The sequence below is a fragment of the Caretta caretta genome, chromosome 16 (assembly GCF_965140235.1).
Source record: "Caretta caretta isolate rCarCar2 chromosome 16, rCarCar1.hap1, whole genome shotgun sequence".
Classification (NCBI taxonomy): domain Eukaryota; kingdom Metazoa; phylum Chordata; order Testudines; family Cheloniidae; genus Caretta; species Caretta caretta.
The window spans coordinates 6,316,477-6,335,668 of NC_134221.1; the positions used below are offsets into that span (position 1 = coordinate 6,316,477).

Here is a 19,192-nt window from a genome sequence, read left to right on the forward strand (position 1 = left end):
ACAGAAATATTTCAGTTTTTGATTTTTTTGGTAAGAAAATATTTCAGTTTTTGATTTTTTTGTCTTCTCTCAATACTCAAATACTCAATGAGTGAATACTCAAAATTTTCTGTGGAAGAAAAGCCATGTTCCAACCAGCTTTAGTATCCATTGCAAACAGCACTGTGTAGACATTTGTATATGCTAATGGCATAATTGTCCTTGCCTTTGAAACCCAGTCTCACTGCATCTTTTCCATCACTAACTAGTATAAGTGTACATTTTAGGTCCAGTGTGTCCAGGCTCTGGGTATGGTTAAAGCAGCAAATAAGAGGAGACAGTTGTAAAGAGAATCGGAGACACCTTATACTTGTTATTTAATATGGAAACAAACTTAAAAGAACCACCCCCTCGGTTCTTCATCATCCAACTAGTCTTGACCTGATAAATTCTCAGTTCTGTGTTTGCTCGGTAGGGTCTAGCCAGAAGGTCCCTACATATTTTAAAGCCCGCTTCCCCTTTCTAATGTGTCTTTTCATCCCATTCTGTTTCCTTGCTTGTTTTACCTTCTCGCTAATTAGTTCCAAACAGGGTCAGTGTGGAGATTAACTCAGCTTTATTATACCAGCCCTGGAGCAGGCTCAGGAAAGCTCTGGCAACTCCTTTGGAAAGTGCGGCAGAACCTCGGGGAGAGAGCATGCTGTTTTCTTTAGCGACCAAAGTGAAGGCCCAGATGCCAGCAGCATCACAGAGCCATGGGCTTCTTTTTCTTCAGTGTGCTACATACAGTTGGTTCAGTTCCTGATTGGTAAAAGGTGCACAATTCACAGATGTCCTTATTCCTGTTCTGGGAATGTCCCAATTTAGTCAATTTTCAGAGCCGCATCTACAGTCACAGGATATGAACCACCCAACCTTTCACTCCCACCTTGATACATATCACCACTATACGGTACGAAAACGATGTTGCGTTTTCAATGGTCAAACATATTAACTTTTGGAAATCAGAGCAAACACTTCTACATGAAACCGGATGGAGAACACACATTCTGTACAGGCACAAGGGAAACTCATACCAAATAAGGGCCCAGTCATGCCAATGCTTATCAAGCATAGTACCTACTAATGTCTGCAGTCACACTGAAGTCAGTGGGACTACGTAGGTTAGTACGCAGGCTGCATGGTACTAACTGTGTGCAGCAGTGACCCCAAGAGAGAAATGGGAGGGTTTTTATTTAATTTGGCCATTTTAACTTGACATCGCTATATAGCCAAACTCCGGTTGAAAATGCCTATATGGCCCTGTCCTCCATCCAAGACCCCATAGCAGCTGAACCTAAATCTTACAGCAAAGTCTCTGGATGCCACAGTGCTCTGTTGCAGCAGACTAGAAATTTGGTGGCAGTTTCATTAAATTAAGATTGGAGGCTTTTCATGATTTTGGTATGAAAATGAACACAACGATCAATACAGCTGCCCTGTTGTTAGTTTTGACTTTTTCTTTCCCCCCTGCAAAAGCAGTTTGTTGGTTTTCAACAAACTCTGCCATTTAGATTACCTGGTTTCACATGCATTTAGCCTCTGATGTGTTTACTTGTCCCAAGAAGCTTGGCTGGATTTTAACACTCCAAACTTTCCTTAATTGGAGGGCATCTCAGAACACCCTTCTTTGACCAGCTCACTCCCTGCCCCAGGCCAAGACATGCACAGCTCAGGATTCCCCAGGCAACCCAAATGAAAAAAAAGTTTTGCCAGCTAATAAAAAGGAAAAAAGAGAATGTAAGTATGCAAATTCACTGATCCTCAAACAGGCCCAGAGTTACCTGGGAACCCTACTCCGTTCCCTCACCCATCTCAAACCACTCATGACTCAGCAACAACACCCACTTCTGCCTCCTTTCCTGGTCCCCATCACCTTGCATCCCGAACCCCAAACTATCCCTTCCCACAGCATCTCCTCATTGTCTCCTCACCCCACCGCGTTCCCAAGGGCAGCACACGAGTGGGAAAGAGCTCCACGTGTCCCAAAAGGAGGAGATGCCCTGAATTCCATGCCAGGCCGCGTCTTGGATGGGATGTGGCCTGTAGCTGTTGGTCTACGGTCTTCACAGGTGCTGGGCTCTTAGCCTGTGTGGATCCTCTGGTGTGTAATAAGGTTCGAGCTCCGGCTGAAGCTCCGCCCACAGTGGGCACAGGTATAGGGCCTCTCGCCTGCGTGGGTCCGCTGATGCTGGAGGAGATTGGACCTTGCGCTGAAGCTCTTCCCGCACTGGGCGCACTCGTGCTGCCGCTCCCCCGTGTGGATCTTCTGGTGCTCGCTCAGCTCCGAGCCGCGGCTGAAGCTTTTCCCGCACTGGGCGCACTGGCGGGGCGCGTCGGCTGCGTGGAGCCGCTGGTGCCTGATGAGGGCGGAGCTCATGGAGAAGCTCCGCCCACACTGGGTGCACTGGTAGGGTCGCTCGCCCGTGTGGATGGTCCAGTGCTGCAGGAGGTGGGAGCTCAGGCTGAAGCTCTTCCCGCACGCGCAGCGGTAGGGCCGCTCGCCCGTGTGCGTCCGCTGGTGCTGCACCAGGTGGGAGCTGACGCTGAAGCTCCGCCCACACTCGGCGCACACGTAGGGCCGCTCCCCCGTGTGGATCCGCTGGTGTCGGACCAGGTGGGAGCTGACCCGGAAGCTCTTTCCGCACTCGGCGCAGTCATAGGGCCGCTCGCCAGTATGGATCCGTTGGTGCCGCAGGAAGGTGGAGCTCTGGGTGAAGCGTTTCCCGCACTCGGGGCAGGCATAGGGCCGCTCCCCTGTGTGGGTTCTCTGATGGACAGTCAGAGACGAGCTCTTGTTGAAGCTCTTCCCGCAGTCCGGACACGTGTTTGGTCTTTCCTGGTGGGCGAGGCCATCGCCCCCCTGAGCAGATTTACCCCAGCTCTGCGCCAGTGGGTTCCTCCGCCGCCTTTCTGACCTGCACCGAGTCTCACGGGCTCCTCCCCACTCAGGGCTCTGGGATCTCGTGGGTAAAGTCACAGGAGGCTTCACCATCTCAGGGGCTTCATGCAGGGGCTTCTGCTCCTCATTCTCTCTCGGCATCCCATCACCTGCTGGAATGAAAAAGGAATCCAGCCATGATTTGCTCCCTGCACTGAGGACAAAGAGAACCTCAGGAGCAGGAAGGGCAGTGGGGCTTGTCATGAATATTAAAAGTCACTAGAACTAAACTCCACAAAACCCTTTCTCTGGGAGGGGGACTTATGGTGCCTCAAAATCCCACCTGAGCCATAGATAAAGGTTGGGCCAGGGGAAGGACCCCTGTTTCATATCAGTTTGGATGGGTGGGAAGCCCTGAATGTCTAGGATATGGTTACTGCAGTGAAGGAGGCGGGATGACAGAATGGCGAGGTCTTACAACAGCTTGGATGGAATTCCACGATTCTTCTCCGTTTATTGAGTTTTGGGATTGGTGCAAGCTTACTCCTCACCTGCGTGGGCACAGCTCACAATCACCTCATGGCCTTGCATATCTGGGACCCACAGCTCTTCTCCTTGTTCTGTCTGGGATCACAGCCGGTTTTGGAACGGGCAGTCCTGCTCAGGGGAAAGGAAGTGTGTGAGATCAGGGTTTGTCACACGTTTGCAGAGCGTTTGTTACAAAAATGGTGCATGGTTTTTAAATGATGCTTCCTTTCTGATGGCAGGTATAGCTCATCTCAACAGAGGGGAAAATGTTCTTGGAGGCTGGTGGCGTAGCTAGGAATGGAAAGGTGAGTGGGCAGGCAATGACCGACTCACGCTAGCTCATTTAAGATGACATTGTGACATGGGCTAGCTGCCCGAGTCTAAGCCGACCCCTTGGGGCTGAGTTAGGGAAGAAGCAAGAGAAACTAAACTGGCTGAAGGCAGTATCTAGTATTTAGTTGGGGATTGGTCCTGCTTTGAGCAGCAGGTTGGACTAGATGACCTCCTGAGGTCCCTTCCAACCCTGATAGTCTATGATTCTATGATTTACCCCCGATGCACACACCACTCCGGGAGTGAAATGTGGGGGGAGATGCAGCTTGTCTCCCTTGAGGCTGAGGAGCTGCCCTGACACCTGCACAGGGAGCAGGAGTCAGCGCTGGGAGGGCTCTGCTTCCAGGGGTGGCTCTCTATCAGTGGGGGTGGGGGGTGGGGGGAGTGACCAGGCTCCCAGCTCTGTGGGGAAGGGTGCTCTAGGGGCATGGGTAGGGCAAGTCCCCACCCCCTGTGGGTGGGTGGGAGGAAGCCATTCCCAGTGGGGTATCAGGCCCCACTCTCCAGTGTGTATGTCACTGTCCAGTCTCTGTCCCGGCCCGGTGTGTAGGGGAGGCCCCAAGGGAGGTGGGGTTGGAGCGTGAGCCTGTCCTGCACTCACCCTGCAGAGGCAGCCCCTGTCCTATGGGGCTGGGCCTGGCTCCCTGCCCTGTCCTGTTGGCTCTTGCTGCTTGCAGGTCTGGAGCAGCCAGCCGCAACCTCACATGGTGCGTGTGCAGGTGGGGGCCTCCCTGCTCCCTTCCTGGCCCTGCTAGATGCGGGGGCTTCGCCTGCCGAGCTGGGCAGGAGCGTGGGGTTCCTCAGAAAATGACAAACCAGAGGTGCTGGAGTGCAGTTCAAGTGCTGGAGTGATGCTCTAGCAGGGCTAGAGCCCTGCTCACGTTTGGGTAGGCCTGGGTGCTTCGTGGGTGGGCCACAAACTGTAAGAGGGTGGTGGGAGCTCAGAGCCAGCCAACCATATTCCCAGGTACAGCTCTTCTAGGGAGATCCTGTGGTAATACACCCAGGGCAATGGGTGGCTGAGGAGTCAAGCACGGCCCCTAGATGGAGGTTTGTGGAGACCTTGAGGCTGGAAGGGCCAGAAGGAATGGCTTGAGGCTGGAAGGGCCAGAAGAACTGTACGTTCCTAAGAGTGGCAATATTATTTCAGAACTCCTGGCTACACCAAGTGTGGGACACTGAGGCAAGCGGACTGCAGTGCCATGCAATGAGGTGGCATGTCCTGCAACCAGACCGTCTGGGAACATCGCCTCTCTGCTGGCAGATGCGTTGTGCTCCCTTGTAGGAAATGTGGAGCCCTCCCACTGAAGGGGACCTGACGACTTAGGCAAAAATCAAGTACGAAGCCTGTAGCTTGTTCATGGGTGCTGGGACTAGAGGTGCGGGGGGTGCTGCCGCACACCCTGGCTTGAAGTGGTTTCCACTGCATACAGGATTTACAGTTTGGTGCAATCGCTCTCAGCACCCCCACTATGCAAATTGTTCCAGCCACCCTGTGTTCATCTCCACATCTGCAGAGCGACCACGGACAGGCCGGGTGTGGAGAGGACACGGGAATGCTGTACAGCTGAGTGACTGCTCAAGCACGACATTCCTGTCCTCACGGAAAGCTCTGAGGACAGGGAAATTACCCTCCTATTTTATTGATCAAGTTTTGGCAGTGTCCTCAGCCTGATGCAAAACGTAGAAGTGAAGTTAAAGAGCTCACAAAGAGGCAGACACAAAGAACGCAAAACCGGGACTTGTCAGACCAAAGGTGCAGCTGGTCAGACAGCCTTCCCGGATGGTGGCCAAACCAGTTGCTTCAGGGAAAAAAACAGAAAAATCAGGGGGAAATCCTTGAAGTCATGGGGGCAGGATTTTATCCTGTCTGTAGAAATATTAAATCCTGGCCATCGATGAACAAAACGCCATACAACAACAGAATAAAACGAGCCACTGCGGTGACATTGCTCCCCAGGGCAGCATATTCCCTCAGAAGTGTGTTTACTATGAAGAGGAAGGGAACTGGCTTTGATTTTTGTTCCCCCCTCTGGTTAAAAGGAAAGCCAACTGGCCCAAGGATGATGCAGTTGCGAGATCTGGGAGCTCATATCTCGGAGCTCTTATTTCGCCTTCTGCCCCTTTCAGTCTCTCTCCTTTCCCAGTGGCACTCGCCCTCCAGCTGGCAGGTTGATCCCTGTTACATTTCCAGTGTGATCTCTCTGCCCAGGCTAGGACAATAACAGTGAGTCTGTGCAGTGAGTGGATCTGGGGCTCAGGCACACAGGGGGCAGCAGTGGGGTAGGGGGGAAGGAGAAGGCAGTTACAGATACTTTCCTGCCTTCTCTTTCAATTACCTGCAGTTCCTGGCTCAGAAGGTGACTGTAGAATCTGTTTGCTTCCCTGAGACAGTAGTTACAGCCAGGGACGGGGCCCATTTTTGGTTTGCAGGGGCACTTTAAATCATGCCTCTCAGCAGCCCAGGGCCCCCTGGACATGGGAGATCAGCAGCTCCTTGCTCTGGGCTCCTGGACAGAAGGGAGCTGGAAAAGGGCCTTTCTCACCCGGGAAGCTCATCCTTAAAATCCCGAGGACAGGCAATGCAGAGGCAGAAAGAGAAGCAGCCTCCTGTCTTTTCCCAACAGCCATCACCCTCTAGTGGCAACAGCTAGGGGAACGCTTGTGAATTTTGCACAGGTGGCGAGCAGAGGCTGTGAGCAGTTCAGCGGAACCCGCTCCCACGGAGCGTATGCCGGGGTAATCAATTATTTGTTGGCAAGGTCCAAATTTCTTGGCCAAGGTATAGTCAAGAGCCAGACTCCAGAGAAAATAATACAAAAATAATAACTAATGATAAGAAGTAAATAAAAAGATTTCGAAAGCGTCTGGCAGGTAGAGTTGCCAACTTTCTAATTGCACAAAACCAAACACCCTGGCCCCGCCTCCTTCCCCGCCCCTTCCCCAAGGCCCTGCCCCCACTCACACCATCCCCCCTCTCTCCGTCGCTCACTTTTCCCCACCCTCACTCACTTTCACTGGGCTGGGAGAAAGGGTTGGGGTGCGGGCTCTGGGATGGGGCCGGGGATGAGGGGTTTGGGGTGCGGGAGGGGGCTCCCGGCAGGGGATTGGGATGCAGGAGCGGGTGCAGGGTGTGGGCTCTGGGAGGGAGTTAGGGTACAGGAGGTGGCTCAGGGCTGGGGCAGGGGATGAGGGGTTTGGGGTGTGGGAGGGAGTGCAGCCTCCGGTTGGGGATATGGGCTGTGGGGTGGGGATGAGGAGTTTGGGGTGCAGGAGTGGTCTCAGAGCTGGGGCAGAGGGTTGGAGTGCAGAAGGGGTGTGGGATCCAGGAGGGAGTCTGGGTGCAGGAGGGGGCTCAGGATTGGTGTTGGGGGGGTTGGGATGCGGGCTGGCTCCTAGGTGATGCTGATCTCAGGCAGCTCCCGGGAAGCAGTGGCATGTCTGTCTCCTAGGTGGGTGGAGCTTACCTCAGGTGGCTCCCGGTTGGTAGTGCAGCAGGGCTAAGGCAGGCTCCCTGCCCACCCTGGCTCTGCGTGGCTCCCAGAAGTGGCTGGCATGTCTGGCTCCTAGGCAGAGGAACCAGGGAGCTCTGTGTGATGCCCGTGCCCGCAGGTGCTATCCCCACAGCTCCTATTGGCTGCGGTTCCTGGCCAATGGGAGCTGAGGAGCCAGCGCTCGGGGTGGGGGCAGTGTGTGGAGCCCCCTGGCAGCCCCTGTGCCTAGGAGCCACAGGATATGCTGCCGCTTCTGGGTGCCATGCGGAGCCAGGGCAGGCAGGGAGCCTGCCTTAGCCCTGCTTTGCCACTAAGGAATGGCCTTGCCAGGGTCCCTTTTTGACCGGGCATTCTGGTTGAAAACTGCCCTACTGGCAGTCTGAATTTGGCCCATGGTCTGCCTATTGATTCCCCCAGCATATGCTATGCTCATAGGTACTGAAGCATGCGTGTCTGTCTGGAGGACAGAGCGGAGAACCCAGGGGAAATTCCTCCTAACTCCCAATAGTTAGAGGTTGGCTTATGCCAGGGTTAGCCAAACTTACTGACCCTCTGAGCTGCATACAATAATCTTCAGAAATTCGAGAGCCAGGTGTGCCTGCCAGGCTCGGGGCTTCTCCGTGCTGCAGGGTGGTGGGGCTAAGGACTTCTGCCCTGTGGGGTGGGGAGGTCTTGGGGTTTCAGCCCTGCAGGAGGTGCCTGCAGGGACTCCGGGCTCCTGCTGAAGGAGAAGCCCTGAGCTCCCTCCCCACCCCAGTCTGGTAAGCGGAGAACTGGGGAGAGGGGTGTGGAGGGCTCCGTGAGCCAAACTTTAACTGTAAAAGAGCTGAGATTTTGCCACCCCTGACTTATGTCCTGAAGCATGAGGGTTTGTATCATTTCCAAGACTCCTGGTTTTAGGGGTTATTATTTTGTTACTACATCACAAGATATTCTTGTTACACGTATAACAATCCTTCTCTAAATTCCGCAGAGCTATCTATTTTTACACGCCCACTAACATGGTATCTGAGTGCCTCACAACCTTTAAAGTATTTATACTCTTTGAGGTAGGGGAGTGCTACTATTCCCATTTCACATGTGGGGAGCTGAGGCGCAGGGAGATTATGACCTGCCCCAGGTCACACAAGAAGTTTGTGGCAGAGCAGGGAACTGGGAATTGAATCCAGATCTTCCAAGTCCCAGGCTAGAGCCTTAGCCACTGGCCATCCTTCCTTCTCTAGTTTTTTAAAACTTCTATAACATGTTGTGGCAATGAGTTCCACAGGCTAATTACTCATTCTCTATAAAAGTAGTTCCTTTTGTCAGTTTTGAACTGACCACCTGTCAATTTCCTTGATTGTCCCCATGTTCTTGTATTATTGTGTACCTTCTCTAGAACATTCATTACTTTTTATATAGTGTTTTCTCTTGGTTTCTCATGTCCTTGTTTAGAAGATGAGGCTCAGCTTCCATTGTTAGGCACTAGCCATTGTTTGTTTCTCTTCCTTTTGCTGCTGGGTCAGGGTGTTGCTGCTTTTGAAATTCAGGATGTGGAGATGTTTGGAGACTTTACAATCTAGTTTAAATAAAAAAACTCATTAAAAAACTTTTGAAATCTAGCTTGTTACTCTGTTTCCTTGCCCTCCCAACCTCCGTTCTCTAGCTCCAGGAGAGAGGATGGCTTATTTGTCCCTTATTCAGTCCCCCTGAGGGGCAGGCTACAAGAAAACAATTCCTAATGATGAGGAGACTTTGGCCATGTGGAATAGTCTCCCCCTCAAGAGAAGGAGCAGTAGCCTCCATCACTAGGGACATTGCAAATCTAGGTAAAATTGGATAAAGCCTTGGAAAATAGGCTATTGACAATTCTACACAGCCCCCCCAGGAGATGGGAGAGAGGGCCTGAGAGATTCAGAGGGGAACTGCTGTGGGATATACCTGGGATCGGGGGAGGCTGAGAGACAGAGAGAAGCTTGGCAGAATTCTTTTTTTTTTTTTCTACAGTTTTAATGGATAATATTGATTTTTATTTTTAAGCATTGTCTTCGATTTTTATCCATCTACATTTTCACAGTTGTAGGGAAAATATACGTGGCGGGGACCAGACACTAATTGTTTAGTGACAGCAGACACTGAAATTCATAAAGTTAAAGGTTTGTAACCACTGAAACACAAACAGTCAACATCAAGTGTCAAGATACACGACGTAAATATCCTTAAATCAAAGTTCTCAAGTAGCATTTTTTGTACTTTGCCTTTCTCTACATTTTGATTATTGACGGAAATATTTTCACGTCGGTCTGTGTCCGGTGAAATCGATGTTTATTGACGCTTGTGGTGTCGTAGCTGTGTTGGCCCCAGGATATGAGAGGGACAAGATTTTCTTCAGGACTGTGGTGCTCCAAAGCTTGTGTCTTTCACCAACGAAAGATGTTACCTCACCCTCCTTGTCTCTCATTTACTGACATTTACAGATAAAAATCGAATCCTTCTGAGCCTAGCTATAAAGAACCGAGACTTTGTGGGAGACAGAGAGAGGGTCAGTTCAGAACAAAGCAACCCCATTTAAAACCATCAAGAAGGGCTCAACAGGAGAGATATTGACAGGAATCCCCACTGATTGTTACCTCCTGACCCCCTCAGACATAGCAGCCTCTAACAGAAGCGAGGAGGGGATTTGGCCGGGAGATCCAGCACTGTTTCACGGGGATCCTGAACTAAAAAGGACACTGGGCTCACGGGAACCTGATCTGATGAGGCTGCACAGCCCTGGAGAACAGAGCTATCCCTGCCCCATGCTGTTATTTCCCCTCTGATTTTCTATTCGTTAAACAATGAGGAAAGGATCCTGGACTGCTCTGTGGGGGAGGCTGTGTGTCCAGGTTTCTGTGGTGATGACCACTAGAGGGTGATGGTTATTGTGGCAGGAGAAGCGGTGCCTGTCTCTCCTCTTGCTAGGCCTGTGCTTTGGATAGCAGGGGCTGAGCTTCCTGAGATGTAGCTGCTGCTGCCTGTAATTTGCAATTGCAACAGCCCCTGCTGTGCCCAGAGGCCTGCCTGAGCTGCTCTGGGAGAGATCTCACAGCAAGGTCCTGTTCCTCGCCAAGGTGGGGACTGTCTCTGGCTGTCACTAGTCTCCTAGGGAGACACAGGACTCTGCAGGTAATTGGGAGAGAGAACTCAAGCACTGACTGGCGATGGGCAGGAAGGGGACTATGTAAAAATGGCCGTGGCCTCTGCTGACACACACAGGCTCTCAGTTCTGTTAGCACTTGCTGGCGCTGATGCAGGTCCGAGAGTCCAGCGCTTCCAGGGGTGGAACAATAACCCCGGCTCCCAGCCAGAGGCGGTGGACAGGGGAGGAGAAATGAGGCTGAATTGCTCCCTCACCTTTCCCTACCTCAGGCTCGTGCTTCTGTCTAGTAAACATGCTGATGGAACAGGTTGCCTGCCTGGCAGGGGAACATCACCAAAAAAGCTTCTTTTTATTCTGCCTTTTCATGGGCTGGTAAAGGGAAGGTTTAAAATATTTTGCTGTTCTTAGCCCGGGCGAAAGGTGCCAGATCTGCACTATCATCAAGTGATCAAGCATTTTACCAGCCCCTCACAGCCTGCAACTTTTGCATGCAGACAAAGACTGTAGAGAGGACTGGGCTTTAAAATGTTCAGGAGCCCATCCTGATCTCTCCCCATTTGCCCTCAGTGCCCTGACAAGCTGAGGAATAACACCCACCTTTTGATCGTTTCAGGGGGACAGAAAAGAGAAATGGCTGCGTTGGAGCCAGCTCAGGTAAGGCATTTTCATGGGGCTGGGGGGCTTGTTATGCAGGGAGAGGACTAAATACACAGGAAGGTGGAGGAGGGGAGAGAGTGCAAGCTGCCTGCCAGGATGTGTTCAGAACAGGGGCTGACTTGTAGGATCAAGGAGATGATTAGGGGAAGGGAGAAATCCCTGAGCTACAGCATTTGGATCAAGTCTTAGCACTTTCCTCTCTGTGCTGGGCAAGGGCTGCTGGGAATTGTTTCTGGCAGGATGAGTGAATAATAGAGCATCATTAAGAAGTTTCTGATTGAATCTCCCAGTCTTGCCAAGACCCAAACGTGAAGCCACAGATCCCAAGATGGGGGCAAATTAATGGAAAAGTGCCCGGAGCTCAGGACACAGCCACAAAGAGTGTTTTCTGCCTCTGGGCTTCCCAGCGTTGGCATGTTGGAGTTCAGTGACGTCTGAGGCTGGGTATGTGAGTGCGAGGTGGGCTTACACCTGGGGGAAAGCAGGCCTGCATTGAGGGTCCCGTGAGAACGTGGTGCCAGGTGAGTCTAACCTGAGCTTTAGGTGAGCTATTGCCATGCCGTGCCACAGAGCATAAGGTATGGGACACTGGGGCACATGGCTTGAGCGGCGGGATTGTTCATGAACCAGCAGGTACTGAGTGGGCAATGCTTGTGATTTCAGGTCCTGGTGACATTTGAGGACGTGGCTGTGTATTTCTCTCGGGAGCAATGGGGCCTTTTGGATGATATGCAGAGGGCCCTCTACAGGGATGTCATGCAGGAGAATTACCAGACTCTGGTCTCACTGTGTAAGGATTCAGCTCTTCTCGGTTATTTGAAGCTCTGTGGTCGCTGACGTGCCAGGGGAGGCTTTGGCTCAGGCCCCAGGCCCTTTAGGGTACGTCTACACTGCAAAGAAAAACCTATGGCGCCAAGTCTGAGAGCTTGGGTCAACTGACTCAGGCCCGTGGGGCTAAAAGGAGCAGTGTTTGTGGCCTTGGTGTTTCCAAGCTCATGCTTGAGTGTCCACACTGCATTGTAACCTAGACTTACAATTGCAAAACCCAGGTCTCACAGCCATACCAACGCATCCATACTGCACCATGCAGACCTTCTGACTCGGGTCTGTGGCTTGGCCTGCGTTCAGAGTAACAGGGCTTGGACCTGAGCCACAGCAGGACTTGAGCTCTGACCCACCCCACTAGCAGGGTCTAGGACTCAGGTGCTGAATGCTTGCTGATGTGAGTCAGACTGATTTGTGTGTGGATGGAAGCAGGGCTTGGGCTGAAACCAGAGTCAGAGCTTGGGCTTAGTGTGCAGTGTAGACGTACCTGTAGATGTCTGGGGATCCAGCCAGGCCTGGAGTGGCAGAGAGAGACCCCAGACAATACCTTTCAAGTAGCCCATAAATGAGCGATCAGTTTGCAGGGTGGGGAGGGATTGAGCCCTTGTGGGTATTCCTCCCCGCCCCCTTATACGCAAATGTTATCCACAGAGATTTAATTGTTACATTCTCACTGGCCTTTCTGTTACAAAACATGTTTAAAACATGACCCACTCTCTCCCCTTTGGGGTTTTCTTCCTTCTTTCCTTTTCGCCAGCCTACTCTCAAGGGGACGTTAACAAAATGAAAAAGGTGTGATATTCAAAATGAGGTATAATTAGGCTAGGAAATCATTAAGGCCAAGAATTTAGGATAGGACATTTATATGCATAATAAGAATAAAAACATAAAACTATTACTGATAAAATTTTCAGGGGACACAAAGATTGGGGAAGTTGTAAATAATGAAGAGGACACGTCATTGATACAGAGCAATCTGAATCCCTTGGTAAGCTGGGTGCAAGAAAACAAGACTTGTTTTAATGAGGCCAAATGTAAAATTATACATCTAGGGACAAAGAATTTAGGTCACACTTACAAGATGTACTGGGTAGGAGTGACTCTAAGAAAGACTTGGGGATCATGGTGGATAACCAGCAGAACATGAGTTCTTGGTGCACTCCTGTGGGGAAAAGGGTTAATGCGGTCCTAGGCTGTATAAATGGGAATATCAAGTAAGCACAGGGAGGTTATATTATTTCCCTGTTTGGCACTGGTGTGATCATTACTGGAATACTGTGTCTAGTTGTGGCATCCATAATTCAAGAAGGATGTTGATAAATTGGAGAAGAGCCAGGAGAATGATTAAATGATTGTAACACTTGCCTAATGGTTATGGAAGTCGTATGGCCTGTGTTATACAGGAGGTCAGATTAGATGATCACAGTGGTCTTGTCTGGCCTTATACAACTCTCATGCTTCAGAGTTTAAACTAGGGATGAGGGCAAGACCTAACATGGGGAGCAGATTATCCCACATTTGTCTAATGCGAAATTTCTTGTTCCTTCCTCTGAAACAGCTGGTTCAGGTGCCTGAGACTGGACACTGGATTAGATGGACCTTGAGTCTGATCCAGTCTGGCAGTTTCTATGTTCTTCTCTTTTTTGTATTTCACTACATCTCGTCTCCCTATTTCTTCCTCTTTCTCTCTGGATCCCCCTTTCCCACCCTTTGCGGTGCTCTTTGCCTCCTCTTCCACTGTTCTCCCCTTGCGTCTCCTCCCTCCTCCCAGAATCCCTTCTTTTCAATCTTCTCCAGATCTCCCCTCCGCCTCCCCTCGGTCCAGTGTCTCCCTCAGGGCTCTGAAATCACAGCTCTCCAGTCACAGCCACACACCCTCAATCTAACCCACACAAAACCCAGTCACTCACTGTCCCTCGACAAGCATATACAGTACCAGTCGCACACAGAGTCAGAGAGACGCCCACCAGTCACTGGCTTCTCTGTCCAAGTCACCTTCACCAGACATCCCTACCCCTGGTAACACAGTTGCAAAAGCCTCTTGAGGTGGCACAGGGTTTGCTCCCAGTCACAATCCTCCCCGCCCTGCAGAGACGCTGGAGTAAGCAGTGCAGAGAAGTCAGAGTCCCTTCTTGAAGACAGGGGTGGCTGTGCAGGATGCACGAAGGGCAGCAGATGTGTTGGCTGCCACCTTGGCCAACACGCCAAGCTGCGGGAGAGGTGTGTGTGCAGGTCCCTGAATCAGCTGTAAGGGGCACAACACCTCTCCCAGCAACTGTCCGCCTTTCCCAAGGGCCTCGGGGAACATCCCCCATCCATTGAGGTAAAACGTCTCCTCCCAGCAAAAAGAGGAGCTGGGTTTAAATCAGGGGCCATTCTTCCTAACAAATAGTCGAGGAATAGTTGACAGACGCTGATTTCCTTTCTCCCTCAGCAGGATCTTCCATTCCCAAACCTGACGTGATTTCCCAGATGGAACGAGGGGAAGAGCCATGGGTCCCAGACCTCCAGAGCTCCCAGGAAAGGGAGATCCCAAGAGGTGCTCGAACAGGTGAGGAATAGGCTAAACCACCTCAGGAGCTGTCAGTGGAATGAAGATCTGGGAATCCAACAGCACCTTCATGTCCTCTCATCTCCCTCTTATCTTTCACTATCATAGCTGGTGTGGGTGATGCCCACATGGCGGATGTCAGTCAGGGCTGTCTACCCATCCTAACTCACATCTGGCAGGGGTCTGTCCCCTCACCCATCCTTTCTGTATATATTCAGGAGGGGTGTGGCATCAGAATTGTTCCCTTTCCCTCTGTCTTCTGGGGACAGTTCAGGGATTCGATTCCAGATTTTCAGTCCCATTGCAACAAACCTTGACTAATTAAAAAAAAAACCCCGTTTTCTGATATAGCCTTCTAGCAGTATGTCCTAAAATGTACCTTAAAATTGAAATATGGGGTTTCCTGCTCCCCTGGTTATATTGTGAAGGGTTTTTGGATGGGCCTCCAAGCAAAACAGCCAAAGAGTCCCAGGCCCCCTCGCTCCTCTCTGGGCACACCCTTGCCTTCTGCTGGCAGCCTGTTCAGTGTCATGTCTGCTGCTGCTGTTTCTGGGAAACAATCTCTGGCAGAGATGTCAGACTCTCCCCTTCTCATCTCTTTCTGTTCTGATGTATGATTTGGACTGCAATAGCGCCAAAGAATCCCTGGCCTGGGCCAAGACCCCTGTGTGCAAGGTGCTGTACGAACATAACGAAAAGAGCTGACCATCTAAGTATCAGACAAGAGACAACACATGGATACAGACAGATGAGGGGAGCACAAGAAAACAATCAGACGATCGGGTTACTTGTAGCAACAGTAGGAACAAAAGGGACACATGGCTTTGCAAGTTCCCTTTTCGCAGGTTTCCTTCCTGCCCACCCCTTGCAGGAAATCACAGGTGCCGGCTTCCTCCTTTCCCTAGGGCTGCTTGACCCCCATTCAGCCCCAGGTCCTGCCCCCACACCACCCGTTTCCCCAAGGCCCCACCCCTGCCCCACCTCTTCCTGCCCCCACTCTGCCCCTGCCCTGCCTCTTCCCACCCAGTTCCGCCTCCGAGTGTGCCCCGCTCCTCCCCCTCCCCACCAGTGCCACCTGCACGCTGCGGAACAGCTGATTGCAGCAGGCGAGAGGCGCTGGGAAAGAGGGGGAGGAGTGGATCAGCGTGTGGGGCTGCTGGTGGGTGGGAGGCCCTCGCGGGGGAGGGGAACTGGCTGCCGGTGAGAGCTAAGCACCCACTAATTTGGAGCACCCATGGAGTCAGCACCTATGCAGGAAATGACTCCTGTCTGGATTCTCTTTTTATTCCAGCAGGGGATGACATCATCGCCCGGAGGAATCCCGCAGGCGATAGGCCAACCATATGCAATGAGTGCGGGAAGAGCTTCAGGGGGAGCTCAAACCTCATTCAGCATCAGAGGATCCACACGGGGGAGAGACCTTACGAATGCGCAGCCTGTGGGAAGAGCTTCCGCCAGCGTTCGCACCTCCGCCAGCACTGGAAGAGCCACACGGGGGAGAGACCCTTTGAATGCCCTGACTGTGGGAAGAGCTTCAGCGTGAGCTCCGCCCTCATTAGGCACCAGAAAACTCACACGGGCGAGAGACCCTATGCATGCGCTGAGTGCGGGAAGAGCTTCAGCGTGAGCTCCGCCCTTACGAGGCACCAGCGGATCCACACGGGGGAGCGGCCCCACGTCTGTGCCGAGTGCGGGAAGAACTTCAGTGTGAGCTCCCACCTCGTGCAGCACCAGCGGATCCACACGGGGGAACGGCCCTACGTGTGTGCTGGGTGTGGGCGGAGCTTCAGCCAGAGCTCCCACCTCCTCCAGCATCAGAGGGTCCACTCGGGTGAGCGGCCCTACGAATGCACCGAGTGCGGGAAGAACTTCAGCCAGAGCTCGGACCTCATCAAACACCAGAGAACCCACTCGGGAGAGCGACCCTACGAATGCTCTTGCTGCTTTAAAAGCTTCACCTGGAACTCAGCGCTCATTAAACACCAGAAAGCGCACACGGGACAGAGACCCTATGAGCATGGCCAGTGCGTGGAAAGCTTCGGCCAGAGCTCAGCCCTCATCATCCCTCAGAGACACCACATGTGGCAGAAACCCCACTGATGGAGCATCAGGACACCAGCCAGTGTAATGCACTTGCTCTTATGAGCAAGTCACTTCAACTCTCTGTGCTGCGTCTTCCACCTCTAGCTTAAGGAAAATGAGAACAATGGGATTCTCTGATCCTTGTTCTGCTCACCCATCACCAGCTGGGACTTTCCCGGAATTATAGGGTTTGGGAGGTTTCTTTTCCTTTTACTATAGAGTGGATTGAGTGCTGTTTCTGGAAAGCCAGGTTTAGGAGATTTTCCAGTGAGTTTGGTTCCAGTTTCAGTAAAGTCTTTATTTGTTGCTGTGGGTCCTTGGAATTTGGGTTTGAAATGTTAAAAATTCTCAATAAAGTTTGCATTATGGTACCACTGTCTTGGAAATTTTCTTAGTGCTCAGAGTGCCAGAGGCTAATTTCCCCAGATTGAATTATTCCCACTCAGTTTTCGGTATGGAGCCCATTTACGAATAGTGTCTGTGAACGTCCAGGAGACAGGTATGTGAGACCCCAACGTGGTGACGCAGAGCCAGAGGACTGGTTCACTGACAAGTTGGAAATATAGACTCTTTCAGCAGCAGATTCACTTCTGCTGCCTGGTAACAACTTGAACTTTTGTCTCTCCTCTCTGGATCATATTTAACTTCTTTAGATCCCATTTCAACAAAGCACTTAAAATGCTTATGTCCCATTGACATCAGTGAGACTTTAGCAAGTGTTTAAAGTTAGTAAGTGGTTTGTTGAGTAGAGCATGCATTTTAGGGCTTTGCTGAATCAGAGTTTAATTCCCTAAATTCCAGGACTGTCAGTTCAACAGTGGGATTGTTCATTTCAGGGTGGGTTTTCAAAAGCACCAGAAGGAGTTATTGGATTTCTGTGAGAGCTGGGCACATGAATCACATCTTAATAAGGGTAGTCGGAGCAAGGTGGTAGCGAGGTTGGGGCTTCCTTCGCAGAAGAGAGATGGATCGGAGCTAGATTTTTAAACCACTGCACAAAGAATTACATCCTCTTACTCGTTAATACCGGTTGTTATGCTTGTAAATTTGGAGATCATTGTGTTGAGTCACAGAATTCCTATTAATTGATTAAACAAGCCAAACCAATTAAAAAACCAAAACTAAAAACAAATCAATGCCCCTAGAAAATAACCCTTCACTACCCCAGTGGGATGCAATCTGGGGGATTGTGCTTGTGTGACTCCTCAGTAGGCAAGGTAACACAATTAGCCCATGTTTTGATGTCAATAAATAGACTAAGCCTTGGACACTCCGCACTTCCTGGGACAGTGCTTCTGAGAATTGTTATGTTGTATCAATACAATGTTGTTGTTATAGTGGGTGTACCTGAGGCTCTAGCCCAGAGCAGGTATTAATTTTGTATCCTATCTCATAGAATCATAGAACCATAGAATATCAGGGTTGGAAGGGACCTCAGGAGGTCATCTAGTCCAACCCCCTGCTCAAAGCAGGACCAATCCCCAACTAAATCATCTCAGCCAGGGCTTTGTCAAGCCTGACCTTAAAAACTTCTAAGGAAGGAGATTCCACCACCTCCCTAGGTAATGCATTCCGGTGTTTCACCACCCTCCTAGTGAAAGTTTTTCCTAATATCCAACCTAAACCTCCCCCACTGCAACTTGAGACCATTACTCCTTGTTCTGTCATCAGCTACCACTGAGAACAGTCTAGATCCATCCTTTTTGGAACCCCCTTTCAGGTAGTTGAAAGCAGTTATCAAATCCCCCCCTCATTCTTCTCTTCCACAGACTAAACAATCCCAGTTCCCTCAGCCTCTCCTCATAAATCATGTGTTCCAGTCCCATAATCATTTTTGTTCCCCTCTGCTGGACTCTTTCCAATTTTTCCACATCCTTCTTGTAGTGTGGGGCCCAAAACTGGACACAATACTCCAGATGAGGCCTCACCATTGTCGAATAGAGGGGAACGATCAGGTCCCTCGATCTGCTGGCAATGCCCCTACATATACATCCCAAAATGCCATTGGCCTTCTTGGCAACAAGGGCACACTGTTGACTCATATCCAGCTTCTCGTTCACGGTAACCCCTAGGTCCTTTTCTGCAGAACTGCTGCCGAGCCATTCGGTCGCTAGTATGTAGCGGTGCATGGGATTCTTCCGTCCTAAGTGCAGGACTCTGCACTTGCCCTTGTTGAACCTCATCAGATTTCTTTTGGCCCAATCCTCTAACCCTCTCCAGAGCTCATAAAGTAACAATACATCAGTAAACTAGATTCACAGCTAGTGGAGATCAGTGGAACTATGTTGATATACACCAGCTGAGACTCTGGCCCCAAACTTTTAGTAGCAACCTGGTGGAATTTCAAACTAGGTTCAGAAATCCTGAAAATGCTTTTGAAATGTCCCTTGTGGAAACAATCTAGTGAGATTTGGAGGCAAGCTATCAAAGCAAAAGGTATAAGCTTTTAATCCCTCAGGGGTTCAGGTGGGATTTTCCAGCACAGTGCATGGAGCTCAGTCTCTAGATGTTGTAATTCAAACTGATTTCATGGTTTACCTGCACATTTTCCCTAACAGATTAAACGCAGCTGTTGCAGATGAGGAGAAATATATTTTGCTTCTGTCACAGGATGTTGTACATCTTTCTTTGCTTTGGATTTTTTTCTTCTTTTATGAAAGGGGCGGAATATGTATCACCACTAAGAAAGCCTCCAAGAATCAGCA

General features: G+C 50.8%; 2 protein-coding genes across 17 annotated transcripts; one reads left to right on the forward strand and one right to left on the reverse strand.

The window, feature by feature from the left end:
• Positions 1–320: 320 nt before the first annotated feature.
• LOC125623631 (uncharacterized) lies at positions 321–6,314 on the reverse strand. Of its 6 annotated transcripts, none has more exons than XM_048823271.2 (3): positions 6,100–6,314; positions 3,451–3,556; positions 321–3,069 (listed from the first exon to the last, which is right to left on the reverse strand). In XM_048823271.2, exons 2-3 carry the CDS (start codon positions 3,488–3,490, stop codon positions 2,102–2,104), a joined length of 1,008 nt encoding a protein of 335 aa, XP_048679228.2. In that variant the 5' UTR covers positions 3,491–3,556; positions 6,100–6,314; the 3' UTR covers positions 321–2,101. The 6 variants fall into 6 exon arrangements, with proteins under 6 accessions (XP_048679228.2, XP_048679227.2, XP_048679230.2 ...); XM_048823270.2 differs by having other exon boundaries at positions 321–3,072; XM_048823273.2 differs by lacking the exon at positions 3,451–3,556.
• Positions 6,315–10,178: 3,864 nt separating this feature from the next.
• On the forward strand, positions 10,179–16,858 carry LOC125623629 (uncharacterized). 11 transcript variants are annotated; one of them, XM_075120391.1, is made up of 6 exons: positions 10,185–10,398; positions 10,986–11,026; positions 11,320–11,550; positions 11,693–11,819; positions 14,289–14,405; positions 15,697–16,858. In XM_075120391.1, the coding sequence occupies exons 4-6, from the start codon at positions 11,759–11,761 to the stop codon at positions 16,503–16,505; spliced, it is 987 nt and encodes a 328-aa protein (XP_074976492.1). In that variant the 5' UTR covers positions 10,185–10,398; positions 10,986–11,026; positions 11,320–11,550; positions 11,693–11,758; the 3' UTR covers positions 16,506–16,858. The 11 variants fall into 11 exon arrangements, with proteins under 11 accessions (XP_074976490.1, XP_074976489.1, XP_074976492.1 ...); XM_075120392.1 differs by having other exon boundaries at positions 11,320–11,473; XM_075120389.1 differs by lacking the exon at positions 11,320–11,550 and having other exon boundaries at positions 10,179–10,398; positions 15,700–16,858.
• The last annotated feature ends 2,334 nt before the right edge of the window (positions 16,859–19,192 follow it).

What these genes read in the sequence shown, in the direction of transcription:
- LOC125623631 (XM_048823270.2), bottom strand. Translation starts at nt 3,490, where the DNA reads ATGCAAGGCCATGAGGTGATTGTGAGCTGTGCCCACGCAG. An exon ending in TGTGAGCTGTGCCCACGCAG is followed by an intron (nt 3,073 to 3,450) that starts GTGAGGAGTAAG and finishes TTTTCATTCCAG; the next exon opens with CAGGTGATGGGATGCCGAGA.
- LOC125623629 (XM_075120388.1), top strand. Translation starts at nt 11,003, where the DNA reads ATGGCTGCGTTGGAGCCAGCTCAG. An exon ending in CTGCGTTGGAGCCAGCTCAG is followed by an intron (nt 11,027 to 11,692) that starts GTAAGGCATTTT and finishes TTGTGATTTCAG; the next exon opens with GTCCTGGTGACATTTGAGGA. An exon ending in CCAGACTCTGGTCTCACTGT is followed by an intron (nt 11,820 to 14,288) that starts GTAAGGATTCAG and finishes TTTCTCCCTCAG; the next exon opens with CAGGATCTTCCATTCCCAAA.